Raw genomic sequence first — 21491 nt, forward strand, 5'->3', positions numbered from 1 at the left:
TGAGATAGCTCATCAGAAGATTAAATTGTGGATTGGGGGTTTAGAACATACAATAGAAACAGCTGCCATGCTTGGAAGTAAGTCTTCTTAAATATTTATTGAACAAAAACAGCCAGTACTTTGGGGACTCCCCATTTTTCAGGACATGGACAACATTTTGTGACTGGATGAGGAAGAAATATTCTATATGGCCTGAATGATACATTATGGCTGGATTAGGATTGGGTGTCAGCATGACCTGAAAGAAGTAGGGGCAGTCAACTGTATAACATCATTCCTACTCTCTGAAGAATAGGGAATCTTTTCCTTTAAAACATGTTGGCTGTTATTGTTCAATTAATATTTAACAGCTTCCCGCCTGACCTATAACAAAATGATACCCGAGCGGGAGCTCTACCATCCTGGGTGGACGTCATATGCCATCCTCCCAGGTTGGGGCTGTGCTCCGGCACCATCTGTCACCCACTGTGCCCACCAATCTCTTCAATCTCTTCATGTTCCCAAAAATTGTGACAAAAAATTAGATCCAAAAACTTGCCATGACTCTTACTAAATGCCTTGGACTGTCTCCTTTTCAAAAAGGGGTCAATTGAGGATCTTGTACTGTCCTGGCCTTTTAGGGCCTCAAATTATATAGGCCGTCAGTACATTAGGATTGATCATTTTTTTAATGTATATACCATAGTTTGTGCAACTAATAACATCCAAGTAAAATATATTCCACCAACATGTCAGAAAAAAAATATTCAAAAACAGAAATCACTGAGTTGGAAAAAGGATCACCCCCTTGTGTCATTATTTTGGTGAACCACCTTTTTTCTTTAATTACAGCCTTTAGTCTGTTGGGATATATCTCTACTAGCTTTGCACATCTGGACTTTGCAATATTTGCCCACTCTCCTTTACAGAACTGCTCAAGTTCAGTTAAAGGGTAACTCCACTTGCGTGGGAAAAAAATTGTAAAAAAATAATAATAATATAGTGTATGCAAATGTGACACAAGTCATATTGTAATTGAATGTTATTAAAAAACCTTTCCTTTTCAATCTGCAGCCACTGTAATTTTCTGTAAATGCAGTGCAATATGGCTACCTGGAGTTGTTCTGTACACAGAGTGTGTACTGACCACCCTGGAGAAACATAATTTCCTGCTTGTGTGATTGGCTCACCAATTTTCCCAGAAGTCTGCCTAATATACAAGTCAGATTTCAGGCATCCCCTGGAACAAAAATGTCATTTTTGGTGAGATACTCCCTGTAGGAACATGTCTAAAGGTATGCAGGCCCAGAAGATTTTCTCATTAGTGCTGTGCAAGTGCACAGGTGGTAGATAATTATGAAACCACTCCCATTATACCCACTAAGCATAGAGGCACAGAGGAACATACAGAGATTTCTTCAGAATAACAAAAGATAGGAATCTGCAACAAAGATTGTTATAATCCTTGCAATGTACATAGATCACCCAGAGGGGAATGTGTTTTTCTCAACTGAAGTTACGCTTTAAGCTTTATTGTGACCATTTGTGGACTGCAGTCAAAGTAATTCCACAGACTTTCAATGGGGTTTAAGTCTGGGCTCTGACTATGCTATGCAAGGACATTATTTTCTCCTTCAACCACTGTGTGGTCATTTTTGCTGTGTGCTTTGGGTCAATGTCATGTTGGAAGGTAAACTTCTTCCCATTGACAACGTTGTGGCACAGGGCAGCAAGTGCTCCAGTCCCTGCTGCAGAAAAACACCCCAATAACAGGATATTACCACTGCCATGCTTTACAGTAGGAATGGTGTTATTTGGATGGTGAGCTGTATTGGATTCCTGCCAGACATATCGTTTGGTGATGAGGCAAAATAATTCAATTTTTTTGTATCCATCTCCTGACTTGTGCCTGTCCACAACTTTATCCCAGTGATCTTTTGACAGTGCCTTGCCACCCAGGGACTGAAATGGTCCAGGAAAGCTCTTTACATGCTGAGCTAATCAAAATGACAACAGCTGATCACAAGTAAAAGTCAAATGGCTTTATGTGCTATTGAGAAGGTGATTAGCTATACCTGATTGAGTTTACAAGTCACTTTTAGAAAAGGGTGATCTCTTTCCAACTCAGTGATTCTGCAATTCTGACATGCTGGTGTTTTTATCTTTCACTTAGATGTTATAAGTTGCACCGAGTACAGTAAATACAGTTGGATTAAACAAAAACTGTCTTCATTTCAGGCTGCAAAGCAATAAAATGTAATTATTTTAAAGGGGGTTGAGTCTTTTCTATACCCACTATACATTTTGGCCTACATTTATGAAGAAAGTTTATTATTTTGCAAATTTTTAAAACAGAAACAAAGAGAAACACTTTTTTTTCAAAATATTGAGACTTTTTTGTTCATTTAGCAAAAAAATAAAAAACCCAGTGGTGATTAAATACTAACAAAAGAAAGCTATATTTGTGTGAAAAAATTATAAATCTTTCATAAGGGTACAGTTTTGGCATCTGCTTGCCTTTTTTGAGCAGTTTCCCTTTAGGACCGGCCCTTAAGAAAACTTCCAAAAACACCACAATGTTGTCCTGAAATGATTTATTTATATACAAGAAGATAAAAAGAAAAAAAAAAATCACAGCATAAATCAAAGGAAATCCATTATGAGGAAAACATAGAGGATACTGATCTCCACATTAGAAAATGTTATATAGATGTTATACTGACCCTTGGCTTCATTTCTTTGCGTCACTGACTCAAAACATGCATGCAGATAAGGAGGTCACTTTCCTCTTACCTTCCTGATCTGCATACCTGCTCCAGATCAAGTATACTCCAGGTTAAAATAGAAAGTACTAAAGCTAGAACGTCAGCATAATGGCCAGGCAACCAGCATTTTAGGGAGGTCAGCAATGGTAGCCTCTATAATTCTCTGTTGACATATTAATAACAATGATAGAAAAGAGAAAAGTAAGTTTGGCATTCGGAGTCATACGACAATTCAGCTCCACAACAAACATTAACTGTGCTTTGCAGAAGAGGAGCAACTACATTGCTGCAGTAATGGGCAGCTACCATGCTGCAGGGCAAGAAGTGCATTGCAAAAATCAACTTAACAGAGCAAATGAAAGGTTTACAGGAGTCTTATGATGTTAGCTGTTCCTCAACTACTAGTCTGTATGGAGCTTCCCCTTCCAGTTGCTCAAGTTTGCGTCCATCAGGTTTTACAGCATAAAGTTCATAAAGTCCATTTCCCCCTTATGTAACTTGTTTTACTCCAGTAACTGTGCTTTTTCAAATATCAGCAACATTTTTACTCTTGGTGGAACACAAGATACATTTGGATGTTATTTAAGTTTTTGCCTCATTGCGTCAGAATTAATTACCGGTGAACACCAAGCAACAAAATGTAATAAATATGAAAAGACATTGTCTGAATTGTGCTTATTTAAGTGTTTTTCTTCTTTATACTGAATGCCCATCATCCGCTGCACACCAGTTGAAATTTCAAATAAGGCTGGCAGTTGGCAGTTCTGCATTGGCTACTGAAACCTCTCTGGGTGTTAAGCAGACACAGAGATCAGACCTGTTTTAGGAGGAGGGGTGGTGACATGAAAATAACTGTAGGCTTAGATGGTGGTGGTGCTCCCTTTAGACTATAGCAACTCAAAAGCAAGGTTTATCCTGATAGGATCAAAGTGTGGTTGCAGCAAAAAAAGAAAGGATTTTAAAGCAGTCATTATGATTGCTTCAAAAAGAAAAAAAAAGTTTGCTGTTTGACCAGAGTGGCCATTTAAGGATTGGCTGGTGTAATCTCAATAGTCGGTATTGGCCTCGTCTGGGTGGTTCCCATGGTACAGGCTGGTAATATACTGTAGTTGTGCATAGCCTGCGTGCCAAACTATCCAATAAAACATGTCCACCTACATATTCGATAATCTGTTTACTGGACTCATTAAGGTGCAGGAAGTCAGTGATGGCCACTCTAGTTACATGGGAGCCAGCTGATGATTCATATGTATACGTTGCTGGAATCACGTGTTCCTTGGATTTGGCAAATCAATTACTATAGGAGGATTAACTGGCTGATAATTCACAGTACATACTGAGGAATTGACATATGTAGTGGTCCCATCTGCCATTACTCCATACCCTGCAAGAGATGAAACACAATATGGAGTTTAAAAGGAATATCAAATAATTCTTAATAAATAGTAAATAGTTCTTGGATTTTCATTTCAATTTCCATGGATTTCCATTTATTAAACATTGTGTCGAATATTATGAAATAACCATTAGCTTTATATATGCCAAACTCCATGAACAAAGCTAAATACATGGATGAAATGAGAACTGTTTTACGTGCTAAAGGATTTGTATTCCTGTCCCTAAGATTTAGACAACTCTGCCCCACAGCCCAGCCGCGTAAAGCAGGGGAGGAAACCTGAAAAAATAGGATCATCCTTATTCTTTACCTCTTGGTGTTTTTGGACCAATATCTTAGAATTTGCAGGAAAGCCAGCACAATCTGGTCCATGATTCACACTCTTCTACACTTTTAATTTCAAAATCAGCAAAATCACATCATAGGTGAGCAGAGTCAAAAGTTTGTAATGCCCATTATTAATTCTAGCCACTGACTGGCAAATCTGGAGGATAGGCTGGAGAAGTAATGGCCATTGGCCAATAATTTGATTATTCATAAACTACCCAATCTCTAACCATAGCAGGTTTTCCAAACCTTTCCATGTGATTAGTCAACACCAGGGCTGCAGGGGCATGTACAGCCATGACTGAAAGTTTTGAGAATGACACAAATATTAATTTTCACAAAGTCTGCTGCTTCAGTGTTTTTAGATATTTTTGTCAGATGTTACTATGGTATACTGAAGTATAATTGCACACATTTCATAAGTGTCAAAGGCTTTTATTGACAATTACATGAAGTTTATTATCAATATTTGCTGTGTTGACCCTTCTTTTTCAAGATCTCTGCAATCTGCCCTGGCATGCTGTCAATCAACTTTCAGGGTCACATCCTGACTGATGGCAGCCCATTCTTGCATAATCAATGCTTGGTGTTTGCCAGAATTTGTTTTTTTTTTTTTTTGTTCACCGCCTCTTGAGGATTGACCACACGTTCTCAATGGGATTAAGTTCTGAGGAGTTTCCTGGTCATGGACCCAAAATTTCGATGTTTTATTCCCCTAGCCACTCAGTTATCCCTGTTAGTGTAGCGCCAGTTCTATGGGGCGGACTGGACTAAGAGGCAAATTAGTCTAGCACCCTCATAAAGCGGAGGCACTGCTTCCAGTATGCGGAGGCCGGCATTCTGCAACTGTGGGGGGCACAACTTCTAATTTTGCCTGTCCTATCATCCTGGACCACAAACCTCACTGTGTTATTTGTTTTCTGCTGCACCATTGGCATGGTTATATCTTCTTAGTCCTTTCCAAAATATTTTCAGAAATTTGTGCTTAAAGTAGAACTATAGGCAACACTTTTTTTTTTTCATTTTGGATAGAATAAGGCAGAGTTATAGCCCCTGTCAGTTTTTTTTTTATCATCCCTTTCTCATTGCAGAGATTTTCCTTCATTTCCTGCCCCATAGCCAATCAGGAAGTTAGAGGAAATCTATGCAAATTAAGGGAATCCATTGCCCCCCCTTCCCCCCAGGCCCACAGAACTTGTGTCCCCACTGGAAAATGTCAAGTTGGATCTTAAACAGCAGGGGGTGTGGCCTTGACAGGAAGGGGCGGGTCATATTTAAATTAGGGGGTGCACGAGTTTAGTCAGGCCAGTCAGACTGACACACTGCTCCACCGATCACCACGATGTGTGCCCCCACAGGCGTGCGGCGGCATGTTATCCTGAAGGACAGTCAGGATAACAGAACCACTTCCCGGACGTCAATTTGCTATTGACCAGGCGGGAAGTGGTTAAAGTAGAACTATGGCCTCTTATTTAAATAATGTGTGCTGAAAAGCTTAACTGCTGGCAAATCTTGCTTAGTTCTCCTGCAAGGTCTCAAAAATATCTGTTAATCCTGTCACCACCTAAAGCAGTTTCCTGTGATTGTGTGACAAATATGCTGTACAGCTCCTGATTTCAGAGCATAGTTGTCACTCTCGTCACGCGCCTGCTTCCACTACAGTAGTATGAGAAGACGTTGCAGGAGGCATGGCTATCAGCATTGTTACTGCTCATTCACAAGCCTGTAGCTGGTCAGTCAGCACCAGGCCACACCTAGTTCCTCCCACTGCTTTCTGGATTGACAGAATTGCCTCTGTTGCTGAAACCCTCCCACTGTTATCTGCAGTGTCTGGCCAATAAAGAGCAATGATCTTCAGTGTCTGGGGGGGAGTGTGTAAACATAAATAAAGGAGGATTTTGGCTAACTCAAGAAAGAAAAGATATTAATTTATGAAACTCTTTCATCACATAGTAACTGGGTGTCCATCCAGTTCAACCTGAGTGTTTGTATGTCACTACAACTTTTCATATTACCTTACATTGTGCTTGCTAGAAAACACACCTAAAAGTTTTTTGAATCTATCAAATCGCCTCACTGAGAACACCAACTGTAGAAGTGAGTTTCACACCCTTACCGAGCTGTAAAGACATACCTCCCAACATTTTGAAATGGGAGGGACACCTACTAGCAAACGTATGTAGGCATAGGACACGCCCCCTGTCACACGCACATAAAGGAGAATTAACCAAAAACAAAAAGGTTAATTAAATCCACTAGGGCTTTTTTTTTTTACCACTACTATTCCTTTATATTGGCTTTTAAATTTTACAAATGCAGCAATTTGAAATTTAGATGAAAGATTTTGCACTAGGAAACACTTTATGAAAGATAAAAAGTGCATTTTATATCCGGTTCCCGACCAGCGCACGCCGATGTACGTCGGCAGAATGGCACGGGCGGGCATATTGGCGTACAGGTACGTCCAATCTTCAATGCCGCCCTGCCATCGCGAGCGCGACGCCAGCGTCGCGCTCGCGTGCCGGTCGGGACCCCCGTCAGTCCGATCGCGGGTCCTGCGGACTCGATCGCCGCGGGCATACCCGCGATCGTATTACGGGATGGCTGAATGGAGGAAATGCTGTGTAAACAGCATTTCTCCATTCTGCCTAGCAACTATTGATGCTGATCTCTGCTCCATGTGATTGGAGCAGAGATCAGTGTTCACTAAATGAAAGCCCAACCTCCCCACAGTTAGTAACACACCCCTAGGAACACTTAACCCCTACACTGCCACCCACTGGTTAACCCCTTCACTGCCAGTGTAATTTACACAGGAATCACTGCATTTATACAGCAGTGATTATTTTATAAATGACAATGGTCCCAAAAAATGTCCGATGTGTCCGCCACAATGTCTCAGTCACAATAAAAATCGCTGATCGCCGCCATTACTAGTAAAAAAATAAATAATAAAAACTTATTAATAAAAATGCCATAAAACTATCCCTATTTTGTAAACGCTATAACGTTTGCGCAAACCAATCAATAATCGCTTATTGCGATTTTTTTTACCAAAAATATGTAGAAGAATACGTATCGGCCTAAACTGAGGGAAAAAAACGTTTTTTTTATATATTTTTTGGGGATATTTATTATAACAAAAAGTAAAAAATAATGCGTTTTTTTTTTCAAAATTGTCGCTCTATTTTTGTTTATAGCGCAAAAAATAAAAACCGCAGAGGCGATCAAATACCACCACAAGAAAGCTCTATTTGTGGGAAAAAAAGGACGTCAATTTTGTTTGGGAGCCACGTGGCACGACCGCGCAATTGTCAGTTAAAGCGACACAGTGCCGAATCGCAAAAAGATGTCTGGTCTTTGACCAGCAAAATGGTCCGGTCTGTAAGTGGTTATACAACTATATAGATCAGACCAAAATGAGGGAAAAATGAGGAGGAATGAGGGACACAGTTATGCTTGTTGGGTGCAGGAACGTGCCCTGCTGTGAAATATTTGATCAAAAATTGTAATTACATGCCCCTGTTAAACAGGGGCAGAAAAATTGAGCCTTAGGCAGTAGTGGTCGTGCCCTAAACCAAGAATATTGTTGGTCACCTAGCATCATCAAGATTGAGGAGGAATAGCATAGTCACTCAGCATAGGCAGTCTTCAAGAGATCTCACATCCATAGAAAAATCAATCAGTTACATCAGCATCAGGTGCTTTATAGCTGCTGCTGATCCAAGACTAATTCATTTTTATGAATGTGAGCCTATCAACGGAGTCTGTGAACAGTCACACACTATGATCCGTTACAAACCCTCCAGCAGCACTGAATGTGCGTTCAGAAAGAACGCTGGATGCAGGTCAGGCCAGTAGCTCAATTGCATACTGAGCAAGTTCTGGCCAGTAGTCCATCCTCAAAACCCAGTGGATGGTCTGTTGGAAGGGTGTCTGACTGCTGAGCTCTGGGCGAGAAGGGATGGTGCCTTCGAAATGCATCAGCTGGGTGTGAGCTCCTCTGTGATCTCTGGAGAGTTCCGCTCATCTGTGACTAGATGCTGCTACTTGACGACTATTCATATTGCAAGATTTTATACAACCGCTTGTGAGTAGTTTTCTTTTTACGGTTTTAATAAATACATATCCAAAGGATAAAGCACAAGGCTGGTGCGCTCTTTTTTTCTTCCTTCTTGCTGAGCATATGGATGACTGGGGTCATATTTATTTTTCCAGTTTAGCAACTGGGGTAGGGAAATTTGAATGCTAAAATCAGATGGAGGTGTACTTCTTGGGCACCCCCTCTCTCTAGGCTCACGTTACTCCCTTCCTCAACCTGGGAACCAACATCAGAGCCTTTTTTTCAAATATAAATTTTATTTTCAAAAATAGGGCAAGGCCCACAGAATCCAATAGGAGCCATCAACCACGGAGGTCGTAGCCTCCTTTATAGCATGGCACAGTAAGTAGTAATGTATATTAGAACAGTCAGCGTTCATATTGGAGATTTCGCAAGTGACATTTACTGTCTTCCTGTAACTACATGGCGCTAGTGTGCTAAATACATACACATGTGTACCAAAAATAATGGGCAGCCCATATCCTAATTTTTAAAAAACACTTATAGACAAGTTAAGCCCCATACACACTACCAGATTTTCTGCTGATTTTTGTCTTCAAATTTACCAAAACCATGTAGTGCAAGGGCCTGCCTGATTGCATACACATTGAAACTCCTAAGGTTTGACCTCATATTATATGGTTTTGGTAAATCTGAAGGAAAAAAAATCAGCAGAAAATCTGATAGTGTGTATGGGGCTTTATAGTAAGTAAAGAGTGCTGGTGCAGGGAAGGGGGGGGGGGGGGCGGAGGGGAAGGAAGGAGGGGGAGGAGTGAGGGGGTAGGGTGACGTTTGACTGAAATTGTATTTCTGGCTCAGGCCAGTCCTAATCTCCAGTATTTTATCAAATTTTTCATTTACTCAGGTCTCATAGAGGGCCTTGCCCTCTTCCAAGAATATAAACATGTTCCAAACATCCCAGGTGTTCTTGAAAGTTTCATGTCTGTCTTAGTATAGTATTAGATCCTCCATCTTTTTAATCTCTTCCACCTTCCCCAGCCAAACTGCTGTGGGTGGTGGGTTTTGCTGTTTACAGAGAAAGGGAATGCATGATTTCGCTGCATTCGTCAGGTGACGCAGAATAGACTTTTTATAGACTTTGGGAGATAGAGTTGATATGTGGAGTAGAAAAAATGCTGGGTGCTTCGGCATCTGGAATTTTGTGAATTTTTTGGGAGATGGTGTGAACCGCAGTCCAAAAAGTCATCAGTCTAGGGCAGCCTTTCTCAACCTTTTCAAGACAGAGGAACCCTTCAAATAGTTCTCTGGTCTTAGGGGAACCCCTGCTAAATTTTAAAAATCTACAACTCATGATACATTAGTGTGATGGTCAGTGGGAAGAATGGTCCTTACACTTGTGGTCATTGGGAAGAATTACCTCCTTACAGATAGCTAAAATGATCAATGGTGTCAGTGAGAACTTATTTGAGAGGCAGAAATTGCCCAATGCTGAAGGAACCCCTAGCAACCTTTGGAGGAACCCTGGTTGAGAATCACTGGTCTAGGGCATGTCCACAATATGTGCAGCATCGTTCCCCTGTCCTCATTGCAATGCCAACACTGCTCAGAAGTGTCAGAGAACATCGTATGCAGGTGACTAGGTGTCAAGTACCACCTTGTCAGGATCTTATAGTTGGTCTCTTGCATTTTAGTGTAAAGGGAGAACTTGAGAGAGAAAACGATCATATTCTGTTTTTGAGATGTAGTAAAAATATAGTTGAGATCTTCTGTTTTTCATCTTCCCTTGCTCCAAGTATGCAAGGGCATATGGACACCCAAGGGCGCCGCTGGGTTATATCCCCAGGCGGCTCCCGATTTGAGGTGGAAGGGAGCATGTAATCCCCTCTAGGGTTAAAAGCCATGACAATCGTCGTTTCATCTGCCCTCTATGCAGGCTTGTGTCTTCCCGCCCCCTTAAGGGCGGAGAGCTAGGGTAGCCCTATCTCCATCAGCATTTACCCTAATGAACCTCGTGTCAGCACTGAGGCATTATGGGGTTGGTAGTTCAAATGCCGACTTGAAAGGCTTTGCACATGCTCACTGCTTCCACCTATGGCTGTCCGCATCGAGCCGGTGACGTCAGACGCCGGCTCGATGGATGGGGGATACAAAAGGCAGCGCTGTCACTTCATCTGTAGTGCAGGTTCAGCACAGATACTACCGCCACGCTGACTCTCCCTTTTGGTAAATATACCTTTTTAGTTGAACTTCATACTGTTACAACACCGTTTCTCATCTTTCTATACCCATATCTATTTATCCTTCTTTTTATTTGCTTGTAGGTTCAGCAAGCCTGGCAGTGGCAGCATACCGCTGCACTCTGTAATTTATAAAACACCACAATGAATCAATTGATTCTTTCTTTGTAATCTGTTGCATTTGTATTGCACCAATATCATTATATGGAATTAATTCTTTCATCTTTGACTCTAACTGCAGGTAAAAATAATTTTTATTCCTTTTACTCTCTTTAACAGTATATTAGTTGTATATCCCCAGCAGCCATTTCTTACAACCCTTATACTAATTAGGTGTAATTAAAATCAATTATTTCATTCCTTTGATAATGAGCATCTCATGTTCTACTATGGAGGCATGTTTTTCAGCCCCAATTCCCTCTTATAATTTAGGGATTGATATCATTTACCCTTTATGTTACAAACTAACAATTTTCAATACCTGTGCTGGATTTGTAAACTTGGTACTTATCTCTGGATTTTGTTTTTGATCTTTGTAGCGCTTGTCTACCTCCATCTATGCCCTGCATGGGGCTGGGTTGTTTTTAGCATTTGATCCTGTCACCTAATTCTTGCCACCTATCTCACCATCTATTGGCTTGTGGGTTGTGATGCCGGGAATGATTACACCTGGGTAAGCATTGTACCTCCTTGGACTGAGCGAATTGAGACCAATTTCATATTTAATGTTCTGAAATTTATGTGTATCTAATTGTATGGCATAAATGTATTTTCTGTATTCTTAAACCCCTTTTTTTTGTGTCTATGTTCATGTTAGTTGCATACTCCCCTGAAGAAGCAAAAACGCGAAACATGTCGGGAGGATACATGATCATTCTCAGCAACTAACATTTTCAGGATCCCCTATACTTTGTGTCATGTAAAAAATTTTTGTCTAAAAAGTGTATTTGTTATTATATTTTTGCTATTTTGGTTCTTCCAAAATAATTTTAACATATTTCCAATATTAAAGCTATGAATTCTTTTTTAAGAAATCTCTGTCTCTTTATATAGTGTACCGTAAAAAAATCCCCTGCCCCCCCCTTTTTTCCTATTCTTGGATACAATATTTATAGAATTATTAGGGGATGAGGTACCTTCAACAATAATGTGTCTCTGGGATAGTGTGGACCAACTTATTTCTATAGTTGAGATCTGTTTCTCATTTCGTAATGCAAGGCAGGCATGGTTGTTGTGGGGGAGGGGGGGGGGGTATTCAGAAGGGAATACATTTTGGAGAGGACGTGTGGGAGCGGTTCTGTTGGTCTGCTGTAAACTTGGGATTTCGGGATAGCCTGAAGAAAATTATGTAACTGTGCCACGTTCCCCCCGGCAACCTCCCTTCATTAAAGAGTTAGAATTTCAGTTGTTTGCTTTTTTACATCGATTTACTTTCATTTATAATTGTCTGCATATCCATTAAAGATAATGTTTAGGCTATACAGTCCCTTTACAATGGTTTTGACTTTTGAAAAAAGATATTGCATATAAACATAGTAGTCAGATGAGATTTAGGATAAACACGTGGTATCACATTCAGAAGAAATCTAAAACCTTATAAACCTTAATAGGTTTTATATTTTTTCTAATATAACTCATTTTACATTTTTAAAGTTGCTAAATATACTAAAAGATAAGAATCTGTATTCATATTATGCTTATGCTTCATATTGTGCTTAGCTTGGCCATCTAAAATTTCAATGTGACCTCATATCAGAAGAGGTCCCTGGTGAGCGTTGGGAAAGGAACAGAGTCATGTGCTTATTACAATGCATCACACTATTCAACTTTTTATTTTTTTCATTTTGCAGCTTTTTGAAATGTCACAAACTGACATATCATTCCTGTTTATGCACCGCCATACACAGTGTTGTAGTATGCCAAAAACAGTATAGTAATAAAGAACATCCTACTTGTTTTCACTTCAGTGGTGTGAACTGAACACACGGCACACAAAGCAAATTGCCCTGTCTATCTGCTACACATCACAGCTCAACACAGGGTGGTGTGAATGGGTTTGGTTGGCACTATTGCTTGCATGGGTGCCTTTCTGCATGCTCTTGTGCATAGGACAGCCCATTCATTTTAATGCACTCCCCTACATGTGAAAAACATGGAAAAGAAGTCCCTGGCTCTTTTCTAAAAACATGCTGCATAGAACCGCATTCTGCTGCAGCACCATTCAGTTTAGGATGTGTGTTTGCAGATGCATGGGGGGTAGGGTGACCACATTTCCAGACTTCCATTCAGGGACAACCCCCCCCCCCCCAAAAAAAGATAATTTTTGATACTTTTTTTTTTTTGGCCAATTTTTGAGGCTGGGGCAGTGGCATATTATTAAATCAGTGGGCCTGTGTGCAAGATCATAAGTGGGTGCTAGGATCACTTTTCATAGGGACTACCGCAGGGAGTACAGCAGGTCTATCCCCCCCCTTACATCCTCCTCCAGGGTGCCCCCTTAGTACTACTGTACTAAGTGGCACTCCCAGGGTTGTAAGGGGACTCTCGGGAGGATGCAAGGGGGCACATTAGTGTGCCCCACTTCTTACATTAGTGTGCCCCCTCCTTACATAAAAGCACCCCCACCTTACATTAGTGTGCCCCATTTCTTACATAAGAGCGTCCCCTCCTTACATTAGTGTGCCCCGCTTCTTACATTAGTGTGCCCCTTTCTTACATAAAAGCACCCCCTCCTTACATTAGTGTGCCCCCTTTCTTACATAAGAGCGCCCCCTCCTTACATTAGTGTGCCCCGCTTCTTACATTAGTATGCCCCTTTCTTACATAAAAGTGCCCCTCCTTACATAAGAGCGCCCCCTCCTTACATAAGAGCACTCCCTCCTTACATTAGTGTGCCCCTTTCTTACATAAAAGCACCCCCTCCTTACATAAGAGCGCCCCCTCCTTATATAAGAGCGCCCCCTCCTTATATAAGAGCGCCCCCTCCTTATATAAGAGCGCCCCCTCCTTATATAAGAGCGCCCCCTCCTTACATTAGTATGCCCCCTTCTTACATAAAAGCACCCCCTCCTTACATTAGTGTGCCCCCTTCTTACATAAAAGCACCCCCTCCTTACATTAGTGTGCCCTGTCCTTACATAAGAGCGCCCCCTCCTTACATTAGTTTGCCCCCCCTCCTTCCCCTTTACATTAGTGTGCCCTCTACCTTAAGCAGCATGGCTGTAGCTCACAGTGGGAGATTGGATGAGGAGCAAGTGTGTAACATGGGAAATTCTGTCCTCCTCTGGGAGCTGGGGGTTAGGACCCCACAGTGGAATTAGTATCCAATAACTGGAGGAAGAAGGGGGAGCACAGAGGTGGTCAGAATTTCAGAGCCCTATCTTAGGCAGTGCAGTAGTGATTACAGGGAATGGATCTTTCAGCTGTTCTTGTCTCTGTTGGCTGCTGCTAAAAGATTGGTTCTCTGTAATCACTATTCACTGCTCAGGACCCCAGGAGAGCTCAGCTATGATGGCATTCCTCCATGTGCAGTGTAGAAGCATACAGTGGGCATGGCACAGGCTACAGGAGACAGATTTATAACTGCACAGATAAGAGACTGAGAGATAAGAGTGAGGATCGTTACAGTGCAGAGAATGAGGGAGAACAGTCACTCCTGGCAATGAGGCAGGAAAACCATGGAAGCTCCCAATGCACCCCCCTCACTGCATATTGGAAAACCACCCAGGGCAGGTGCCCCTTCCACCCCCTTTGTACTGCCCCTGCCTGTGTGGCTTACTGCAGCTCCTTGTCGGTACCACCTGCTCTGTCTTTGCGGTGAAGTGCAGGGAGGAGGAGTTCCGGAACGGAGTCTGGATACATTGTGCTCCTCTGGGGTTAGCCTCTGCCACTCCTGCTTCCTGGCACTGTCATCACTGGTAACCAGACCCACCGCCTGCCACCCCATCAGTAGCAGCAGTGGGGCAGACTGACACACAGCAGGTGGGCTGGTTAGGGATTCGGGGAGACACTGTTCTGACTCCCTGCTGCATGCCCCCGGGTGCCGGAGAAGGAAGAGTTGCTGACTGCCAAGATGGGTGGAAAGAGCAGGGCAGCTCTAGGCGCAGGCGTCGCTCCCGACCTTACTGTGCTGACGTCACTGGTTACTAGACGCCAGGCGGGGCCAGCCCTAGCAACTAGTTCCGCAAATGAAGTTAATAGGGTGGCTGCACTGGCTGTGTTCACTACTTCATTCCGGGACACTGTATTGTCCCGGAATGAAGGTGCCCGGGACCAGGGACAGAGATGTCCATTGCGGGACAATCCCGGGCAATCCGGGACACGTGGGCACCCTAATGGGGGGTGCCATTGACAATTAGTGGCACCCCCACTCAAGTGCAGTGAATTTCCCTGTGTGTTGGGAAAGCATTCGATTTTGTGGGCTTTCCCAGCACACGTAGATGTCGTTATAGAATGAATGTTTTATTTAAACCAATAGGTTCCTGGGAATGTCCTGTGTTCTATACAATCAGCAGCACCATAAAACCTGCCACTGTTATTGAACCATCATCTGTTCTCCTGGGTATGAGTATTATTGTTATGGTTACCAAAATGGTTACCAATCCAGAATAGGCTGTCGGTAGAAAAAATAAAAAAATTAATCTTATCTACCAAAATTAACCGCTTCAGCCCCCGAAGATTTTACCCCCTTGCTGACCAGAGCACTTTTTGCGATTCGGCACTGCGTCGCTTTCACTGACAATTGCTCGGTCGAGCGAAGTGGCTCCCAAACAAAATTGACATCTTTTTTCCCCCACAAATAGAGCTTTATTTTAGTGGTATTTGCTCACCCCTGTGGTTTTTATTTTTTGCGCTATAAACAAAATAAGAGCGACAATTTTGAAAAGAACGCATTATTTTTTACATTTTGCTATAATAAATATCCCCCAAAAATATCTAAAAAAAATGTTTTTCCTCAGTTTAGGCTAATACGTATTCTTCTACATATTTTTGGTTAAAAAAAATCACAATAAGTGGTTATTGATTGGTTTGCGCAAAAGTTATAGCGTTTACAAAATAGAGGATAGTTTTATGGCATTTTTGTTAATAATTTTTTTACTAGTAATGGCGGTGATCAGCGATTTTTATCATGACTGTGACATTATGGCGGACACATTGGAAATTTTTGACACATTTTAGGGGCTATAGTCATTTATACAGCCATCAGTGCTATACAAATGCACTGATTCCTGTGTAAATGACACTGGCAGTGAAGCGGTTAACTACTAGGGGGCAGAGTAAGGGTTAAGTGTGTCCTGGGGCATTTCTAACCATGGGGGGGGGCGTGGCTACGTGTGACACTGATCACCGCTCCCGATCACAGGGAGCAGAGATTTGTTTACATTAGCATCTCCCCGTTCTTCCTCCCAGTGAGACGATCGTGGGTATCCCTGCCGCGATCCAGTCTGTGGGATCCGCGACCCGACTCACGGAGGTCCCGGCCAGCGTGTAAGTGAAGGCATAGCAGCAAATTTAAAGGGACGTACAGGTACGCCCATTTGCCCAGCCATGCCATTCTGCCGACGTACATCAGCGTGCGCCAGTCGGGAACCGGCTAAATAAAAAGTGGAATGCTTTTAGATTGTAAGCTCTTCTGAGCACCACCCTCCTAATCCTCTTGTATGTTATTGTATTATAACTCTATTGTCTCCCTTTTATTTTCTAAAGTGCTGCGTAAACTATTGGTGCTATATAAATTCTGTATAATAATAATAAATGTTCTAGTACAGGGGTAGGCAACGTTTTGAGCACAGTGTGCCGAAAAATGTTTTCAAAGAAGTTGAGAGTGACGATTTTATAACAAAAAAATTTCAACTTCAATTTCAAAAACTTCACACTCTCAATCACTAAAAGGATTTTTTATAAAGTAAATGCTGTAAACTACTTTGGTAGTGAGAAATTTACATCCTGCACCCTCACGCCTCAAATCAGCCCCAATTCCTGCAACTCCACACCTCAGGTCACTATCCCCCCTGCTCATCTTCTCCACCACTGTAACCCCCTGCTCATCTGCCCCACCACTGCAACCCCCTGCACACCTGCCCCACCACTGTAACCCCCTGCTCATCTGCCCCACTACTGTAACCCCCTGCTCATCTGCCCCACTACTGTAACCCCCTGCTCATCTGCCTCACCACTGTAACCCCCTGCACATCTGCCCCACCACTGTAACCCCCTGCTCATGTGTTTCACCGATGTACCTCTTTTCTCCTCTGCCCCACCTCTGTAACCCCTGATTTTCTGTCCCACCTCTAAACCCCCTTCTCATCCCTTCCACCACTGTACCTCCTGCACATTTGCCCCATTAATGTACCCCTTTTCTCATCTGCCCCACCACTTTACCTCCCGGCACATCTGCTCCACTGCCATATCCCCATGCTCTTCTGTCTCACTACTGAATCACCTTCTCATCTTTCGTAACACTGAACCCATCTGCCCCACCAATGTAACCCACTTTCTCATCTGCCCCACCAATACACCTCCTTTCACATCTGCCCCACTGCTTTACACCCCCTGCTTTTCTTCCCCAACACTGTACCTCCTGCACATCTGTCTCACCTCTGTACCCCCCTGGTCTTCAGCCCCACCTCTGTACCCGCCTGGTCTTCAGTCCCACCTCTATACCCCCCTGGTCTTCAACCTCACCTCTGTACCCCCCTGGTCTTCAGCCCCACCTCTGTACCCCCCTGGTCTTCAACCCCACCTCTGTACTCCCCTGGTCTTCAGCCCCACCTCTGTACACCACTGGTCTTCAGCCCCACCTCTGTACCCCCCTGGTCTTCAGCCCCACCTCTGTACCCCCCTGGTCTTCAGCCCTACCTCTGTACCCCCCTGGTCTTCTGCCCCACCTCTGTAAAGCATGCTGGGACTTGTAGCCCTATCACAGGCTATAATGCTCCTGCAGAGCATAGTGGGACTTTTAGTTCTATCATAGGTTGAAGACCAATGAAAGTGCAGAGCATGCTGACACTTATAGTTCTATCACAGGCTGCAAGAGAGGTGCAGAGCATACTGGGACATGTAGCTCTATCATAGGCTGCGAGAGAGGTGCAGAGCATGCTGGGACATGTAGTTCTATCATAAGCTGCAAGAGAAGTGCAGAGCATACTGGGACATGTAGTTCTATCATAGGCTGCCAGAGAGGTGCAGAGCATACTGGGACTTGTAGTTCTATCATAGGCTGCAAGATAGGTGCAGAACATACTGGGACATGTAGTTCTATCATAGGCTGGAAGAGAGATGCAGAGCATACTGGGACTTGTAGTTCTATTACAGGCTGCAAGAGAGGTGCAAAGCATGCTGGGACTTGTGGTTCAGTCATAGGCTGCAAGAGAGCTGCAGAGCATGGTGGGACATGTAGTTCTATCATAGGCTGCAAGAGAGGTGCAGAGCATACTGGGACATGTAGTTCTATCATAGGCTGGAAGAGAGATGCAGAGCATACTGGGACTTGTAGTTCTATTACAGGCTGCAAGAGAGGTGCAAAGCATGCTGGGACTTGTGGTTCAGTCATAGGCTGCAAGAGAGGTGCAGAGCATGGTGGGACATGTAGTTCTATCATAGGCTGCAAGAGAGATACAGAGCATACTGGGACTTGTAGTTCTATTACAGGCTGCAAGAGAGGTGCAAAGCATGCTGGGACTTGTGGTTCAGTCATAGGCTGCAAGAGAGGTGCAGAGCATGGTGGGACATGTAGTTCTATCATAGGCTGCAAGAGAGCTGCAGAGCATGGTGGGACATGTAGTTCTATCATAGGCTGCAAGAGAGGTGCAGAGCATACTGGGACTTGTAGTTCTATTACAGGTTGCAAGACAGGTGCAGAGCATGCTGGGACTTGTGGTTCTATAATAGGCTGCAAGAGAGGTGCAATGCATGCTGAGACTTTTAGTTATAGCCCAGCCACCGAGTAACCTATACTACAATGAAAGTGCAGAGCATTCATGCCGGGACCTGTAGTTCTATCACAGGCTGCAATAGAGGAGCAAGGCATGCTGGAGCTCCTAGTCCTATCACAGGCTGCAATGATCCTGCAGAGCATAGTGGGACTTTTAGTTCTATCACATGCTGCAAGAGAGGTGCACAGAATGCTGGGACTTGTTGTTCTAGCCCCGTCACAAAGGAACCTACGCTACAATGAAAGTGCAGATCATTCATGCTGAGACCTTTAGCTCTAGCACAGGCTGCAATAGAGGAGCAAGGCATGCTGAAACTTCTAGGCCTATCAAAGGCTGCAATGGAGGTGCACAACATGCTGGGACCTGTAGTCCTATCACAGGTTACCATGGAGGTGCAGAACATGCTGGGACCTGTAGTTATATCCCAGGCTGCACTGTATGTACAGGCTGTACATCGTTTTAGTTTCCTCCTTCCCAATCCCAGCCACTCTCTCCCCCTCCTCCCTGTCTATTTATAAAGCATAGAAAAGTTTGTACAGACCTGAAGTCAGTGCATGGTCCTGCTCCCCTTCCTCTTGTGCTTATACAGAGCTTAATGAGGGGGGGGGGGGGGCAGCTTTGTTCTGCTGTGTGTGTGAGACAGGCTGCAGGGACGGGAGACATGCATCTGCATCTGAAGCATGTGAGGTGATGTGAAGGCGGGCTGTGTGTGTGAGAACAAGTTAGAAGAGCAGTAGAACACTGCCAATATGCGCCCCCCCCTCGGCCTGCGCCCCTGGCGGGCGCCAGTCTGGCCAACCTCTTGGTATGCCCCTGATCGTGGGCCATCTGTCTCCTGTCACAAACTGGGAGGCGGTGACACAATCAGTGTTCCTCACTGTTATTCCCTGTATGTCTGGATTCAATCTGCTTGTGGATAGGAAGGGTTCTAGGGAGAGGACAAATAGGGGGACAGAGGGCATCCCTGTCTTGTCCCATTTGTTATGGGGAAGGGGTCGGAGAGGACTCTGTTTACTTTTACCCAGGCAGTTGGGTTGGAGTATATGCTGGCTATCAGACTAGTCATTACCTCTTCCAATCCAATACCTCTGAGAACCACGAACATAAATGTCCAGTTTACCCGGTCAAATGCCTTTTCGGCGTCTGTGTTCAGAAAGATACATGGGGTGTTCATGGACCATACAACATGTAGCAGATTCAGAACCTTAGTGGTACTGTCTCTAGCTTCCCTTGACGGAATGAAGCCAACTTGGTCTAAATGTACAAGCTGTTAAAGGTGTTGTGCTAACCGGGTGGCTAGGATCTTAGTGAAAAGCTTAAGATCCACATTCTAAAGTTATATTGGCCTATAACTGCTACATGCCGCTGGGTCTTTCCCTTCCTTGTGAATCACTGTGATATGAGCTCCCAAGCTGTCCCCTACAAATACTTTACCAGTGCCAACTGCATTAAATAACGTGATCATATGTGGACCCAGTAATGGGAGTAGTGTTTTGTAGTATTGCAATGTAAAGCCGGCAGGTCCTGGGGCTTTACCTGGCTTCATTGTCCCTACAACTTGTTGGAGTTCTAATAAGGTTATAGGGGATTCTAACTCTGCTCGGATGTCCGGGGAGAGAGAGGGCAGTTGAGAAGATGCATTATAGTCATCCATATCTGATTGGGATGATGTCGTCAGTGGTATGTTATACAGGTGGGAGTAAAAGCTTTTGAACTCTTTAGTAATGTGTGCGGGTAGGACTCTCTTTTGGCCACTAGTCCTGATGATGTGGGGAAGGCAAACTACTCTGAGCCTGGGTGACAGAGGATGAGGAGGATGAGGACTTTGTTATCCACTCCACCAACTCTTCTGCATGTTCTGGCTCAATAACATGGCCAGCAGCAGGAAAAGGGACAAGCGTGCCCCACAGCCACCTGCAGGGGATGAACCATGTCCACAACTAGCACTGTTGACTGTAGACACAGAGCTTGCTTGCCCTCTTTTAGTGGCCTGTGAGCGTCTGCCTCTCTGTAACTGTCCGCTTGTCACTTTAAACCTTTGTTCAGCACTGACTCACAGGTGGAACCTTTATTGCCTTCCTTTTGTTTCTCTGGGGAATGTTTTAATCATCAGACACTTCTTGCTTCCTCTAGTTTTGGAGAAAGGGGCTCTCATTAAGTCAGCATTCACAGGCAAGTCAGTAGTACCTCGTGGGAAGGCTATTGTTTATGGAAGTTTTCTAAAATGTAAAGTTTGCACCCCTTGGTAAGTGGAGCAAAGTATGCAGTAAAGGTGCATTGTCATTGTCAGTATATATGTTTTTAGGCACAAATTGAGTCCATGCTGTTAGTTGAAAGATATGCTGTAGACAATCCACATGTTTGAACATATAGTCATGTTTCCTTAAATGTTTAATGTTAATATAGATATATGTGTGTAGATAATGGAACACCACTTTGTAACTCTACATTTGTGATTCTGTTGAAACCCTCTTTTAGTGATCTCTGTAAACTAATGTATTGTCATTTTACAGTTTTCATGGTTCTTAAGGTATTTAAGGAGTAAAATGGATTAACCTCTGTGGTGTTCAACATTAATGCACACCTTTGAGGCAAAGGAATAAAGGTACTGCACCTGTCAGAAGCTCTCGTCTCGTGGGGGGGCGCTACAGTAAAAAATTGTCGCTGAGGTGGAGACTCAATGCCACATCTCTGTCATCTATGGCTGTGTTGCTGTTTTCAACAAATTGTAAGGGCTTCCCAACGCCTCTCAAGGACATGTGTGGTTGCCATCTTAGCAACAGAGAATAG

The 21491-nt window shown here is 43.5% G+C and overlaps 1 protein-coding gene across 2 annotated transcripts in view; it reads right to left on the bottom strand.

Moving 5' to 3' along the window:
- Positions 1 to 2556: 2556 nt before the first annotated feature.
- Positions 2557 to 21491, bottom strand: part of MPPED1 (metallophosphoesterase domain containing 1) — a 183024-nt gene continuing 164089 nt past the window's right edge. For both annotated transcript variants that reach the window (XM_077469393.1, XM_077469392.1), the window contains one exon: positions 2557 to 4128. In XM_077469393.1, the coding sequence (XP_077325519.1) occupies positions 4010 to 4128 (119 nt within the window). In that variant the 3' untranslated portion in view covers positions 2557 to 4009. The remainder of the gene's footprint in view (positions 4129 to 21491) is intronic.

Source organism: Lithobates pipiens, unplaced genomic scaffold (assembly GCF_037356315.1).
Source record: "Lithobates pipiens isolate NorthernLeopardFrog02 unplaced genomic scaffold, aLitPip1_a1.2 Scaffold_8, whole genome shotgun sequence".
NCBI lineage: Eukaryota > Metazoa > Chordata > Amphibia > Anura > Ranidae > Lithobates > Lithobates pipiens.